This window comes from Oncorhynchus tshawytscha, linkage group LG29 (assembly GCF_018296145.1).
Source record: "Oncorhynchus tshawytscha isolate Ot180627B linkage group LG29, Otsh_v2.0, whole genome shotgun sequence".
NCBI lineage: Eukaryota > Metazoa > Chordata > Actinopteri > Salmoniformes > Salmonidae > Oncorhynchus > Oncorhynchus tshawytscha.
In genome coordinates, this window is record NC_056457.1 from 38,751,276 (window position 1) to 38,767,413 (window position 16,138).

Consider the following 16,138-nt stretch of genomic DNA (forward strand, 5'->3'; position numbering starts at 1 on the left):
GTTAAATACCCCTGGTCTAGACAACATGGGTAATGGGGGATCAGTGAAATACCCCTAGTCTAGACAACATGGGTAATGAAGGATCAGTTTAATACCCTGGTCTAGACAACATGGGTAATGTAGGATCAGTTAAATACCCCTGGTCTAGACAACATGGGTAATGTAGGATCAGTTAAATACCCCTGGTGTAGACAACATGGGTAATGTAGGATCAGTTAAATACCCCTGGTCTAGACAACATGGGTAATGTAGGATCAGTTAAATACCCCTGGTCTAGACAACATGGGTAATGTAGGATCAGTTAAATACCCCTGGTCTAGACAACATGGGTAATGTAGGATCAGTTTAATACCCCTGGTCTAGACAACATGGGTAATGCATGTTTCCGTGAGGCATACTCTGCTTCACGGAAACATGGCTAGCTGGGGACATGAGATTCTCTGATCCACCTCTACGCAGACGACACCATTCTGTATACATCTGGCCCTTCTTTGGACACTGTGTTAACTAACCTCCAAACGATCTTCAATGCCATACAACACTCCTTTCTTGGCCTCCAACTGCTTTTAAATGCTAGTAAAACTAAGTGCATGCTCTTCAACCGATTGCTGCCCGCAGCCTCCCGCCTGACTAGCATCACTACTCTGGACAGTTCTGACTTAGAATACGTGGACAACTATAAATACCTAGGTGTCTGGTTAGACTGTAAACTCTCCTTCCAGACTCACATTAAGCATCTCCAATCCAAAGGTAAATCTAGAATCGGCTTCCTATTTTGCAACAAAGCCTCCTTCACTCATGCTGCCAAACATACCCTCGTAAAACTGACTCTCCTACCGATCCTTGACTTTAATGATGTCATTTACAAAATAGCCTCCAACACTCTACTCAACAAATTGGTTAAATAAAGGTGAAATAAAAAAATAATTAATAAAAAATAACATCTGCTAACCATGTGTATGTGACTAATAAAATTAGATTTGATTTATAGCATTTCCATGCAGGAGGGAGTATTTTAGCAGTATTTCTAACGACCCATGCCTCCACTCCCCTCCCTCCCAGGAGGAGCCCCTGACGGCAGGTCAGCCCATCCCCTTTGGCCTGAGTCACTCTGGAATGGTCCTGCAGCCTGTGGTCAAGATGGCCCCCGGACTGCTGCCTGGAGCCTACCACATGGCCCATGTCAAGTTCCTTTCAGGTAGAGGAGCCTATCAGGGTGTCTGCATTCTCCGTCCTCTCTCCTCCATGACCCAGAAACAGATCAGTGGTCGAGGAGTGTGTCATTTTGTTAGTAGTCAAACGGAAGATGGGCCTCCTCTCCTCGATAGCCTCATTTGGCGAGGAAGCACAAGTAAATTTTACCAGGAAGAATTTTGTTATCTGCCACACTCCCTTTGAATCAGCTGTTGGATAATTGAAGGAGAAAACCAATAATACATTCAAAAACAATATGCTACATATTGTTTTACCTGTAAAATGTCTTAACTAACTTCATTTGTTTTTATTTTTATACATGTATTTTGGGGTCCACCCCTGTAAACATAATTAATTTTGGGGTCCACCCCTGTAAACATAATTCATTTTGGGGTCCACCCCTGTAAACATAATTCATTTTGGGGTCCACCCCTGTAAACATAATTCATTTTGGGGTCCACCCCTGTAAACATAATTTATTTTGGGGTCCACCCCTGTAAACATAATTTATTTTGGGGTCCACCCCTGTAAACATAATTTATTTTGGGGTCCATCCCTGTAAACATAATTTATTTTTGGGATCCACCCCTGCAAACGCAAATTTATTTTGGGGTCCACCCCTGTAAGCGTAATTTATTTTGGGATCCACCCCTTTAAACGTCATTAGCCTAATGGTTGGTGAGTGGATAAGGAGGGTCTTATTTTATACAAGTGCATTTTCATCCATGTTCCCTCTCCTCGCTGCCTCTCCTCAATTACCTTCAACCTTTTTCAAAAGTAGGCGAAAGAGGATGGAGGAGAGAGGATGCAGGAGATGAGCAAATCTTATTGAGAAAAGGCCCTGTAGTGTGTCTGAAAGTGGGCGTTGCGAAACAGGTGGGAGGATCAGATTGGTTGCCAATCTAGACCGTTTTGCATGGCTGCTTCCTGCTTCCTTGTAGCATTTTAGCTAGGCAGGTTAGGAGAATTAGCATGGCAGGTTAGGAGAATTAACGTGGCAGGTTAAGACAACTGAGGTGGCAGGCTAGGAGAACTGACGTGGCAGGTTAAGACAACTGACGTGGCAGGCTAGGAGAACTGACGTGGCAGGTTAACTGACGTGGCAGGTTAGGAGAGCTGACGTGGCAGGTTAGGAGAAGGCTGGAGAACGTGGCAGGCTAGGAGAACTGACGTGGCAGGCTGAGTGGCAGAACTGACGTGGCAGGCTAAGAGTGGCAGGCTGAGAACGTGGCAGGTTAGGAGAGCTGACGTGGCAGGCTAGGAGAGCTGACGTGGCAGGCTGGCAGGTTAGGAGAACTGACGTGGCAGGCTAGGAGAACTGACGTGGCAGGCTAGGAGAACTGACGTGGCAGGCTAGGAGAACTGACGTGGCAGGTTAGGACTAACTGACGTGGCAGGTTAGAGAACTGACGTGGCAGGCTAGGAGAACTGACGTGGCAGGCTAGGAGAACTGACGTGGCAGGCTAGGAGAACTGACGTGGCAGGCTAGGAGAACTGACGTGGCAGGCTAGGAGAACTGACGTGGCAGGTTAACACAACTGACGTGGCAGGCTAGGAGAACTGACGTGGCAGGTTAACACAACTGACGTGGCAGGCTAGGAGAACTGACGTGGCAGGCTAGGAGAACTGACGTGGCAGGCTAGGATAAGGAACGTAGGCGTCTATCACATAGCTCATGCCTAGTTCCTCTCAGGTGAGACCAACATGATGGACAAGGCAACCTGAATTGTGACTCACAAGTTAACATGATAAACTACCAATATAACATTGATTAGGGTAAGTCCCTGCAACAGACTAGTCGCCTCCTGCTCCTGTGAGCCGGTTTACTTACTTTATTATGTACAATATTACTCTCTTTAAACATCTATCTCGCTGTCTGGGTTATGTCTCCTGTCAGGTGACAGCCAGTCAGCTCAGCAGTTCCTGGATTTCTGTCTGGAGAGAGACCCGACCATCGCGGAGGTCCACCTGCTGCAGGCCAGGATACACCTCCACGAGGGAGACTACAACCTCTGCTTTCAGTGTCTGGAGACCGGAGTCAGCCACAACTTCCAGGTAAACTAGTGTAGAGACCAGACCAGAGTCAGTCACAACTTCCAGGTAAACTAATGTAGAGACCAGACCAGAGTCAGACACAACTTCCAGGTAAACTAGTGTAGAGACCAGACCAGAGTCAGTCACAACTTCCAGGTAAACTAGTGTAGAGACCAGACCAGAGTCAGTCACAACTTCCAGGTAAACTAGTGTAGAGACCAGACCAGAGTCAGACACAACTTCCAGGTAAACTAATGTAGAGACCAGACCAGAGTCAGTCACAACTTCCAGGTAAACTAGTGTAGAGACCAGACCAGAGTCAGTCACAACTTCCAGGTTAACTAATGTAGAGCCCAGACCAGAGTCAGCCACAACTTCCAAGTAAATAGATGCGTAATTTCACTGTAGGGGGATTGATTGTGTTACATAAAGGTGTACATTAAGAATTAAGTGTATCCAGCATCACCCCTCCCCCTCTCTCTTTCCATCCCTCCCCCTCTCTCTTTCTCCCTCTCTCCATCCCTCTACCTCTCCCTCTTTCCATCCCTCCCCCTCTCTCTTTCTCCCTCTTTCCATCCCTCCCTCCTCTCTCCCTCTTTCCTTCCCTCCCTCTCTCCATCTTTCCATCCCTCCCTCTCTCCCTCTTTCCATCCCTCCACCTCCCTCTTTCCATCCCTCCCTCTCTCCCTCTTTCCATCCCTCCCCCTCTCTCTTTCTCCCTCTTTCCATCCCTCTCTCTTTCTCCCTCTTTCCATCCCTCCCTCTCTCCCTCTTTCCATCCCTCCACCTCCCTCTTTCCATCCCTCCCCCTCTCTCTTTCTCCCTCTTTCCATCCCTCCCTCTCTCCCTCTTTCCATCCCTCCCTCTCTCCCTCTTTCCATCCCTCCACCTCCCTCTTTCCATCCCTCCCCCTCTCTCTTTCTCCCTCTTTCCATCCCTCCCTCTCTCCCTCTTTCCATCCCTCCACCTCCCTCTTTCCATCCCTCCCCTCTCTCTCTTTCTCCCTCTTTCCATCCCTCCCTCTCTCCCTCTTTCCATCCCTCCCTCTCTCCCTCTTTCCATCCCTCCACCTCCCTCTTTCCATCCCTCCCTCTCTCCCTCTTTCCATCCCTCCCTCTCTCCCTCTTTCCATCCCTCCCCCTCTCTCTCTTTCTCCCTCTCTCCCTCTTTCCATCCCTCTCCCTCTTTCCGTCCCTCCACCCCTCCCTCTTTCCATCCCTTCCTCTCTCTCTTTCCATCCCTCCCTCTCTCTCCTTTCCATCCCTCCCCCTCTCTCTTTCTCCCTCTCTCCCTCTTTCCATCCCTCCATCTCTCCCTCTTTCCATCCCTCCCTCTCTCTCTTTCTCCCTCTCTCCCTCTTTCCATCCCTCTCTCTTTCCATCCCTCCCTCTCCCTCTTTCCATCCCTCTCTCTCTCTCTTTCTCCCTCTCTCCCTCTTTCCATCCCTCCACCTCTCCCTCTTTCCATCTCTCCCTCTTTCCATCCCTCCCTCTCTCTCTTTCTCCCTCTCTCCCTCTTTCCATCCCTCCACCTCTCCCTCTTTCTCCCTCTCTCCCTCTTTCCATCCCTCCCTCTCTCCATCCCTCTCCCTCTCTCCCTCTTTCCATCCCTCTCCCACTTTCCATCCATCCCTCCTTTTCTCTCTTTCTCCCTCCCTCCCTCTCTCTCTTTCTCCCTCTCTCCCTCTTTCCATCCCTCCACCTCTCCCTCTTTCCATCCCTCCCCCTCTTTCTTTCTCCCTCTCTCCCTCTTTCCATCCCTCCACCTCTCCCTCTTTCCATCCCTCCACCTCTCCCTCTTTCCATCCCTCCACCTCTCTCTCTTTCCATCCATCCCTCCCCCTCTTTCCATCCCTCTCCCTCTTTCCATCCCTCCCCCTCTCTCTCTTTCCATCCATCCCTCCCCCTCTCTCTTTCTCCCTCTCTCCCTCTTTCCATCCCTCCACCTCTCTCTCTTTCCATCCATCCATCCCTCCCCCTCTTTCCATCCCTCTCCCTCTTTCCATCCCTCCCCCTCTCTCTCTTTCCATCCATCCCTCCCCCTTTCTCTTTCTCCCTCTCTCCCTCTTTCCATCCCTCCACCTCTCTCCACCCTTCCCTAGGTGCTAGATTTCCCCCAGTACCACCAACTCAAAGCCCGTGCATTGCGGGGTGTTGGAGAGCTGGAGGAGGCTATCAAGTCCCTGAAGGTGGCGATGGGGATCCAAGCAGTGAGTGGGAGAGAGGCCCACGTCAGCAACAGTGAACGTGTGTCTGTGTTCCTGGAGCTGGCTGAGGCACTGAGACTACACGGAGAACCGGTACACTACATTTATACATTGATTGATTGACTGACTGGTTGATTGATTACTACTTTGCTTATGGTAGTCCAACATGTCCGATGATTACTTCCTTCCACTTCTACCTATATTGATGGCTTTTACTTTGGCTATAGAGTCCAATGCTCTCGTCACATGTTCAGTTTTGGTTAGTTTGTGGAAGTGCATTTTCTGACCTCATGCAATCCTGTAACACTTTCATGGCTGTGACCCACACTTCTCATCTTCTGCACTTCTTACTAGCAGAGCTGGTGCCAGGTAGACAGTGTAGTGTGTGTCTATAAACCCCTTCCATCCCTCCTCCTCTCCTGCCAGGATGAGTCGACCATGGTGCTGCAGGACGCTATCGTGGCGTTCGCTGGTACCCCAGAGGAGATCTGTGTGACAATAGCTAACGTGGACATGGCCTTGGCTAAAGATGACCTGGACACAGCCCTCAGCGTCCTCAGAGGCATCACACCGGACCAGGTTGTGAAGACACTGTTCCGTTCTTTCTAACTGAATGGGCAATAGAGAACATCTTCCTTTTCTTCTTGTTCTCTTCAGACGCACTACGCAGCGGCCAAGGAGAAGATGGCCCTCATATACCTGCAGAAACGCAAAGACAAGAAGCTGTACATAGCCTGCTATAGGGAGATCAGAGACGAACTACCCGGGCCTCAGTCCTCTATCCTTCTGGGGGACGCCTACATCAATGTACAAGAGGTAAAACAAGAGCTGCTCATCTGTAACTCAGTAGGTAGATCTTGGATCTCTGTCCTCTGTAACTCAGTAGGTAGATCATGGATCTTGGTCCTCTGTAAATCAGTAGGTAGATCATGGATCTTGGTCCTCTGTAACTCAGTAGGTAGATCATGGATCTTGGTCCTCTAACTCAGTAGGTAGATCATGGATCTTGGTCCTCTGTAACTCAGTAGGTAGATCTTGGTCCTCTGTAACTCAGTAGGTAGATCATGGATCTTGGTCCTCTGTAACTCAGTTGGTAGATCATGGATCTTGGTCCTCTGTAACTCAGTAGGTAGATCATGGATCTTGGTCCTCTGTAACTCAGTAGGTAGATCATGGATCTTGGTCCTCTGTAACTCAGTGGGTAGATCATGGATCTTGGTCATCTGTAACTCAGTAGGTAGATCTTGATCCTCTGTAACTCAGTAGGTAGATCATGGATCTTGGTCCTCTGTAACTCAGTAGGTAGATCATGGATCTTGGTCCTCTGTAACTCAGTAGGTAGATCATGGATCTTGGTCCTCTGTAACTCAGTAGGTAGATCATGGGTCTTGGTCCTCTGTAACTCAGTAGGTAGATCATGGATCTTGGTCCTCTGTAACTCAGTAGGTAGATCTTGGTCCTCTGTAACTCAGTAGGTAGATCATGGATCTGGAAATGGCAGGATAGTGGGTTTGATTTCTGGGCCCACCCATAGGTCCAAATCAAAAATAATATGCACCATTACTATAATTGGATTAAAGAAGGTGTTAAATGTTTTAACTGTCTCACCAGTAGTACCTTGTGTACTGCGTATTATTGACTGTCCACATCACGTTAGTAGGGCTTTGCAAATGCATTGATACGGACAGGTATATCAAATATCACATTTCTATTCTGCAGCCAGAGAGAGCTATTGAGGTGTATCAAGAGGCAATGAGCTGGACGGTTCGGGATGCAACCCTGTGGAGAAAGATGGGCCGAGCCTATGTGAAGAGCCATCAGTACAACCAGGTATTGTAGACGGGAAAGGCTGCGGCAAAGATTCAAGCACAAATACTGCTCAGTGCTCACACAGAACATTCTTTCCTTTTTAGACTATTTCTCAAGAGTGAAAGCTCTATTTGTTTGCCATTTTACTAAGGAATGTTCTCATACTGTTTCCCTCCTTCCTCACTCTATTTCTTACCTGATTGGTCCTGCAGGCTGTCAGTCACTGAGTGTTTATATCACTAACCTGATTGGTCCTACAGGCTGTCAGTCACTGAGTGTTTATATCACTAACCTGATTGGTCCTGCAGGCTTTCAATCACTGAGTGTTTATATCACTAACCTGATTGGTCCTGCAGGCTGTCAGTCACTGTGTGTTCATATCACTAACCTGATTGGTCCTGCAGGCTGTCAGTCACTGAGTGTTTATATGTAACCTGATTGGCTTCCACCACACATCTCATCAACAAAGAGTTCCTTGGGGCCGTGTCGTCCCCATCTTGGGGCCGTGTCGTCCCCATCTTGGGGCCGTGTCGTCCCCATCTTGGGGCTGTGTCGTCCATCTTGGGGCTGTGTCGTCCATCTTGGGGCTGTGTCGTCCATCTTGGGGCTGTGTCATCATGATGACAACAAGGCCTCCAGGACTGTTTCTCTTAGCTTGGTTCCACTTGTTCCTCTCCTGCATAAGTGGAAGATATCCCTGATCCCCCATAGTTGGCTCCAGAGGGAGGGTTGAGTGACCATTTCACTCCTTCCTTCAGTAATGCATTTTGAATGTTGTTGTGATCCAGCTTTTTCAGAGCTTCTCCTAGTTCTCTGTGTGTTCCAACAAAGTTGGTATTATTGTCTGTTCTGATACTTGTTACTGGGCCTCTTCGACATATGAACCTGCGCAGGACTTTGATGCAGGAATCAGTATCCAGATAACTAGCTACTTCTAGGTGGACAACTCAACTCACAAGGCAACTAAAGATCACACCATACCGCTTCACCTCTATGGGGCCGAAGTAATCTATGCCCACAAGGGTGAAAGGAGGCAAATCAGGTGACACCCGATCTTGTGGAAGGTCGGACATCTTCTGTTCTCCAGCTCTAGCTTGCATCCGCCTGCAGAAGACACAGCTCTTAAGGATCTTCCTTGCTAAGGAGTTGGCACAGGGTATCCAATATCGCTGGCGTAGTCTAGAAAGCATGTGACCTCTCCCAGAGTGGCCAACCTGCTCATGGATGTGGAGTAAGATCAGTCTGGAGATGTAGGAGTCTTTGGGAAGGATCATAGGATTCTTTAGTTCATAGCAGCTTTGCTTAACTTTCCTCCCACTCTCAGAATGCCATTTTCAACAATTGGATAACGTTTACAGATTGAGCCGCTTCCCTCGGCACATTGTCTTCCTGTCACAACAAGTGCAATTTCTTGTTTAAAGTATAAAGTGTTTAATGTGTCTTTGCTTAAATCGGATGATGAGCGTTTCTGCTTCATCTAGGTCATCCACAGACAGACTTTCTTTTCCAAAAATCAGTTTGAACTTGTTCATTTGTTCCTTCAGTGAGTTTGTTAGACTCTGATCTGATCCTGGATCAGTTTTTGTGAACTCCTTTTCTGGCTTAACTGTAGAAGAAGTCTCTTCAGTTTCAGCATCCAGGCAACTGCTTTCTTCAAGCTGTTCCATGTTGAACAGTACTCAATCAGTTTGCTGGTTGGACTCTTTTCTTTCACACTGTTTACGATTACGTCTTTTCTCACCTCTGGATCATCCGGAGGGATGGAGCCAAGCTCCTCGGGGACTTTGGGCCATTGTGTTCCTCCAGGAACTCTGGTCCTTTGAGCCATCTCTTTGAGTTCAGGAAAGTTTCAACATGTAACCCTCTTCAGGCATCGTCGGCTGGGTTGTGTTTGGAGTTCAAATACCTCCACTGTTTTGCTTTCGGTAGGTCGCGGATCATTGCAACCGTATTAGCCACGAAGGTATGGAATCTCTTGGTATCGTTGCGGATGCATGTTTGCACAGACTGGCTGTCCAGGAAGTGGACTCCTCCAGTTCAATCTGGAGCTCCACCCTTAACATCCTGTCCACTCAAATGATATCAGATGTTATTTGTCACGTGCTGAATACAACAGGTGTAGACCTTAGTGAAATGCTGACTTAGCCCTTAACTAACAACGCAGTTTTAAGAAAATACCTAAAAAATACCTAAAAAAAAAAGTAAAAGGTAAGAATAACAAATCATTAAAGTGCCGCAGTAAATAACAATAACACTCACTTCCGGCGCCGACAGAGATGGCCGCCTCGCTTCGCGTTCCTAGGAAACTATGCAGTTTTTTGTTTTTTTACGTGTTATTTCTTACACTAGTACCCCAGGTCATCTTAGGTTTCATTACATACAGCCGAGAAGAACTACTGAATATAAGATCAGCGTCAACTCACCATCAGTACGACCAAGAATATGTTTTTCGCGATGCGGATCCTGTGTTCTGCCTTACAACCAGTGTAACGGAGTGGATTATATGCAGCGACCCAAAAAAACGACTCAGAAAAAGAGGGAAACGAAGCGGTCTTCTGGTCAGACTCCGGAGACGGGCACACCGTGCACCACTCCCTAGCATTCTTCTCGCCAATGTCCAGTCTCTTGACAACAAGGTTGATGAAATCCGAGCAAGGGTAGCATTCCAGAGGGACATCAGAGACTGCAACGTTCTCTGCTTCGCGGAAACATGGATAACCGGAGAGACGCTATCCGAAGCGGTGCAGCCAGCGGGTTTCTCCACGCATCGCGCCGACAGAAACGAACATCTTTCTGGTAAGAAGAGGGGCGGGGGCGTATGCCTTATGACTAACGTGACATGGTGTGATGACAGAAACATACAGGAACTCAAATCCTTCTGTTCACCAGATTTAGAATTCCTCACAATCAAATGTAGACCGCATTATCTACCAAGAGAATTCTCTTCGATTATAATCACAGCCGTATATATCCCCCCCCCAAGCAGACACATCGATGGCTCTGAACGAACTTTATTTAACTCTCTGCAAACTGGAAACGATTTATCCGGAGGCTGCATTCATTGTAGCTGGGGATTTTAACAAGGCTAATCTCCCTAAATTTTATCAGCATATCGAATGCGCAACCAGGGGTGGAAAGACCCTGGATCATTATTACTCTAACTTCCGCGACGCATATAAGGCCCTGCCCCGCCCCCCTTTCGGAAAAGCTGACCACGACTCCATTTTGTTGATCCCTGCCTACAGACAGAAACTAAAACAAGAAGCTCCCACGCTGAGGTCTGTCCAACGCTGGTCCGATCAAGCTGACTCCACACTCCAAGACTGCTTCCATCACGTGGACTGGGAGATGTTTCGTATTGCGTCAGACAACAACATTGACGAATACGCTGATTCGGTGTGCGAGTTCATTAGAACGTGCGTTGAATATGTCGTTCCCATAGCAACGATTAAAACGTTCCCTAACCAGAAACCTTGGATTGATGGCAGCATTCGTGTGAAACTGAAGGCACGAACCACTGCTTTTAATCAGGGCAAGGTGTCTGGTAACATGACTGAATACAAACAGTGCAGCTATTCCCTCCGCAAGGCTATCAAACAAGCTAAGCGCCAGTACAGAGACAAAGTAGAATCTCAATTCAACGGCTCAGACACAAGAGGCATGTGGCAGGGTCTACAGTCAATCACGGACTACAGGAAGAAACCCAGCCCAGTCACGGACCAGGATGTCTTGCTCCCAGGCAGACTAAATAACTTTTTTGCCCGCTTTGAGGACAATACAGTGCCACTGACACGGCCTGCAACGAAAACATGCGGTCTCTCCTTCACTGCAGCCGAAGTGAGTAAGACATTTAAACGTGTTAACCCTCGCAAGGCTGCAGGCCCAGACGGCATCCCCAGCCGCGCCCTCAGAGCATGCGCAGACCAGCTGGCCGGTGTGTTTACGGACATATTCAATCAATCCCTATACCAGTCTGCTGTTCCCACATGCTTCAAGAGGGCCACCATTGTTCCTGTTCCCAAGAAAGCTAAGGTAACTGAGCTAAACGACTACCGCCCCGTAGCACTCACATCCGTCATCATGAAGTGCTTTGAGAGACTAGTCAAGGACCATATCACCTCCACCCTACCTGACACCCTTGACCCACTCCAATTTGCTTACCGCCCAAATAGGTCCACAGACGATGCAATCTCAACCACACTGCACACTGCCCTAACCCATCTGGACAAGAGGAATACCTATGTGAGAATGCTGTTCATCGACTACAGCTCGGCATTCAACACCATAGTACCCTCCAAGCTCGTCATCAAGCTCGAGACCCTGGGTCTCGACCCCGCCCTGTGCAACTGGGTTCTGGACTTCCTGACGGGCCGCCCCAGGTGGTGAGGGTAGGCAACAACATCTCCTCCCCGCTGATCCTCAACACTGGGGCCCCACAAGGGTGCGTTCTGAGCCCTCTCCTGTACTCCCTGTTCACCCACGACTGCGTGGCCATGCACGCTCCAACTCAATCATCAAGTTTGCGGACGACACAACAGTGGTAGGCTTGATTACCAACAACGACGAGACGGCCTACAGGGAGGAGGTGAGGGCCCTCGGAGTGTGGTGTCAGGAAAATAACCTCACACTCAACGTCAACAAAACTAAGGAGATGATTGTGGACTTCAGGAAACAGCAGAGGGAACACCCCCATCCACATCGATGGAACAGTAGTGGAGAGGGTAGCAAGTTTTAAGTTCCTCGGCATACACATCACATACAAACTGAATTGGTCCACTCACACAGACAGCATCGTGAGGAAGGCGCAGCAGCGCCTCTTCAACCTCAGGAGACTGAAGAAATTCGGCTTGTCACCAAAAGCACTCACAAACTTCTACAGATGCACAATCGAGAGCATCCTGGCGGGCTGTATCACCGCCTGGTATGGCAACTGCACCGCCCTCAACCGTAAGGCTCTCCAGAGGGTAGTGAGGTCTGCACAACGCATCACCGGGGGCAAACTACCTGCCCTCCAGGACACCTACACCACCCGATGCTACAGGAAGGCCATAAAGAGATCATCAAGGACATCAACCACCCGAGCCACTGCCTGTTCACCCCGCTGTCATCCAGAAGGCGAGGTCAGTACAGGTGCATCAAAGCTGGGACCGAGAGACTGAAAAACAGCTTCTAGCTCAAGGCCATCAGACTGTTAAACAGCCACCACTAACATTGAGTGGCTACTGCCAACACACTGTCAATGACACTGACTCTACTCCAGCCACTTTAATAATGGGAATTGATGGGAAATGATGTAAATATATCACTAGCCACTTTAAACAATGCTACCTTATATAATGTTACTTACCCTACATTATTCATCTCATATGCATACGTAGATACTGTACTCTATATCATCGACTGCATCCTTATGTAATACATGTATCACTAGCCACTTTAACTATGCCACTTGGTTTACATACTCATCTCATATGTATATACTGTACTCGATATCATCTACTGTATCTTGCCTATGCTGCTCTGTACCATCACTCATTCATATATCCTTATGTACATATTCCTTATCCCCTTACACTGTGTATAAGACAGTAGTTTTTTTGGAATTGTTAGTTAGATTACTTGTTCGTTATTACTGCATTGTCGGAACTAGAAGCACAAGCATTTCGCTACACTCGCATTAACATCTGCCAACCATGTGTATGTGACAAATAAAATTTGATTTGATTTGATTTGATATACGGGGGTACCGGTACAATGTCAATGTGCGGGGGCACTGGTGTCGAGGTAATGGAGGTAATATGTACATGTAGGTTATTAAAGTGACTGTGCATAGATAATAACAGAGTAGCAGCAGCGTTCCAGAGGGAGGGGAGGGGGGGGCAATGCAAATAGTCTGGGTCGCCATTTGATTAGCTGTTCAGGAGTCTTATTGCTTGGGGGTAGAAGCTCTTTAGAAGCCTTTTGGACCTAGACTTGGCTCTCCGGTACCGCTTGCCGTGAGTTAGCAGAAGGAAGTTAGTTCCTTCCTCTGACACCGCCTGGTATAGAGGTCCTGGATGGCAGGAAGCTTGGCCCCAGTGATGTACTGGGTTGTACACACTACCCTCTGTAGTGCCTTGTGGTCGAGCAGTTGCCATACCAGGCAGTGATGCAACCTCTCCGGTGCAGCTGTAGAACTTTTTGAGGATCTGAGGCCCCATGACAAATCTTTTCAGTCTCCTGAGGGGGAAACGGTGTTGTCGTGCCCTCTTCACGACTGTCTTGGTGTATTTGGACCATGATAGTTTATTGGTGATGTGGACACCAAGGACCTCTCGACCTGCTCCACTACAGCCGTGTCAATGTGGATGGGGGCGTGTTCGGCCCTCCTTTTCCTATAGTCCTCAATCATCTCCTTTGTCTTGCTCACGTTGAAGGGAGAGGTTGTTGTTCTGGCACCACACTGCCAGGTCTCTGACCTCCCTATAGGCTGTCTCGTCGTTGTCTGTGATCAGGCCAGCCGCTGATGGTGTTGGAGTCGTGCTTGGCCACGCAGTCGTGGGTGAACAGGGAGTACAGGACAGAGTACACACCACTGAGGGACCCCTGTGTTGAGGATCAGCGTGGCAGATGTGTTGTTGCCTACCCTTACCACCTGGGGACAGCCCGTCAGGAAGTCCAGGATCCAGTTGCATAGGGAGGTGTTTAGTCCCGGGGTCCTTAGCTTAGTGATGAGCTTTGATGGCACTATGGTGTTGAACGCTGAGCTGTAGTCAATAGACAGCATTCTCACATAGGTGTTCCTTTTGTCCAGGTGAAACAGGGCAGTGTGGGTTGCATCATCTGTGTATCTGTTGTTGTGGTATGCAAATTGGAGTGGGTCTAGAGTGTCCAGGATAATGGTGTTGATGTGAGCCATGACCAGCCTTTCAAAGCACTTCATGGCTACAGAGGTGAGTGCTACAGGGTGGTAGTCATTTAGGCAGGTTACCTTCGCTTTCATGGGCACAGGGACTATGGTCAGTCACTATGAGAGTGTTTAGGGTAGTGGAGAGGGTAGCAAGTTTTAAGTTCCTCGGCATACACATCACAGACAAACTGAATTGGTCCACTCACACAGACAGCATCGTGAGGAAGGCGCAGCAGCGCCTCTTCAACCTCAGGAGGCTGAAGAAATTCGGCTTGTCACCAAAAGCACTCACAAACTTCTACAGATGCACAATCGAGAGCATCCTGGCGGGCTGTATCACCGCCTGGTATGGCAACTGCACCGCCCTCAACCGTAAGGCTCTCCAGAGGGTAGTGAGGTCTGCACAACGCATCACCGGGGGCAAACTACCTGCCCTCCAGGACACCTACACCACCCGATGCTACAGGAAGGCCATAAAGATCATCAAGGACATCAACCACCCGAGCCACTGCCTGTTCACCCCGCTGTCATCCAGAAGGCGAGGTCAGTACAGGTGCATCAAAGCTGGGACCGAGAGACTGAAAAACAGCTTCTATCTCAAGGCCATCAGACTGTTAAACAGCCACCACTAACATTGAGTGGCTACTGCCAACACACTGTCAATGACACTGACTCTACTCCAGCCACTTTAATCATGGGAATTGATGGGAAATTATGTAAATATATCACTAGCCACTTTAAACAATGCTACCTTATATAATGTTACTTACCCTACATTGTTCATCTCATATGCATACGTTGATACTGTACTCTATATCATCGACTGCATCCTTATGTAATACATGTATCACTAGCCACTTTAACTATGCCACTTGGTTTACATACTTATCTCATATGTATATACTGTACTCGATATCATCTACTGTATCTTGCCTATGCTGCTCTGTACCATCACTCATTCATATATCCTTATGTACATATTCTTTATCCCCTTACACTGTGTATAAGACAGTAGTTTTTTTTTTTTTTTTTTTTGAATTGTTAGTTAGATTACTTGCTCGTTATTACTGCATTGTCGGAACTAGAAGCACAAGCATTTCGCTACACTCGCATTAACATCTGCTAACCATGTGTATGTGACAAATAAAATTTGATTTGATTTTGATTTGATTTATATTACACCTGGTTGTTCCTGCAGGCTGTCCGTCACTATGAGAGTATTTATATCTAACCCAATTGGTCTTGCAGGCTGTCCGTCACTATGAGAGTATTTATATCTAACCCAATTGGTCTTGCAGGCTGTCCGTCACTATGAGAGTATTTATATCTAACCCAATTGGTCTTGCAGGCTGTCCGTCACTATGAGAGTATTTATATCTAACCCAATTGGTCTTGCAGGCTGTCCGTCACTATGAGAGTATTTATATCTAACCCAGTTGGTCTTGCAGGCTGTCCGTCACTATGAGAGCGCAGTGAAGCTGGGCGGTCATGACTCTCTGGTGGTGGACCTGGTAGAGCTGCTACTGAAGCTGCGTCACTATGGCAAGGCCCAGAGGACTCTGATGACCGCTCTGCACTGTGATGATGGTACACTGACCGTCTCCAGCCTGAGGAGCAACGTACAGTACTTTCTGCTGCTAGCCAGAGCACACTATGCTGACCAGGGATCAGTCCAGGACACACTAGAGAAAGTAAGGCTTAGAGTTACTATGGAGAAGGCCCAGGTTAGGGTTACTAAGGAGAATGTTAGAGTTAGGGTTACTATGGAGAAGGCCCAGGTTAGAGTTAGGATTACACTGGAGAAGGTCCGGGTTAGAGTTAGGATTACACTGGAGAAGGTCCGGGTTAGAGTTAGGATTACACTGGAGAAGGTCCGGGTTAGAGTTAGGATTACACTGGAGAAGGTCAGGGTTAGAGTTAGGATTACACTGGAGAAGGTCAGGGTTAGAGTTAGGATTAATCTGGAGAAGGCACAGGTTAGGGTTACTCTGGAGAAGGCACAGGTT

General features: G+C 48.1%; 1 protein-coding gene across 1 annotated transcript in view; it reads left to right on the forward strand.

Moving 5' to 3' along the window:
• LOC112227447 (tetratricopeptide repeat protein 21B) overlaps positions 1-16,138 on the forward strand; it is a 63,107-nt gene that overhangs the window by 23,023 nt on the left and 23,946 nt on the right. Inside the window, exons 12-18 of the mRNA XM_042308804.1 lie at positions 1,063-1,198; positions 3,092-3,249; positions 5,330-5,527; positions 5,861-6,013; positions 6,092-6,250; positions 7,154-7,264; positions 15,581-15,823. Coding sequence (XP_042164738.1) covers positions 1,063-1,198; positions 3,092-3,249; positions 5,330-5,527; positions 5,861-6,013; positions 6,092-6,250; positions 7,154-7,264; positions 15,581-15,823 — 1,158 coding nt within the window. The remainder of the gene's footprint in view (positions 1-1,062; positions 1,199-3,091; positions 3,250-5,329; positions 5,528-5,860; positions 6,014-6,091; positions 6,251-7,153; positions 7,265-15,580; positions 15,824-16,138) is intronic.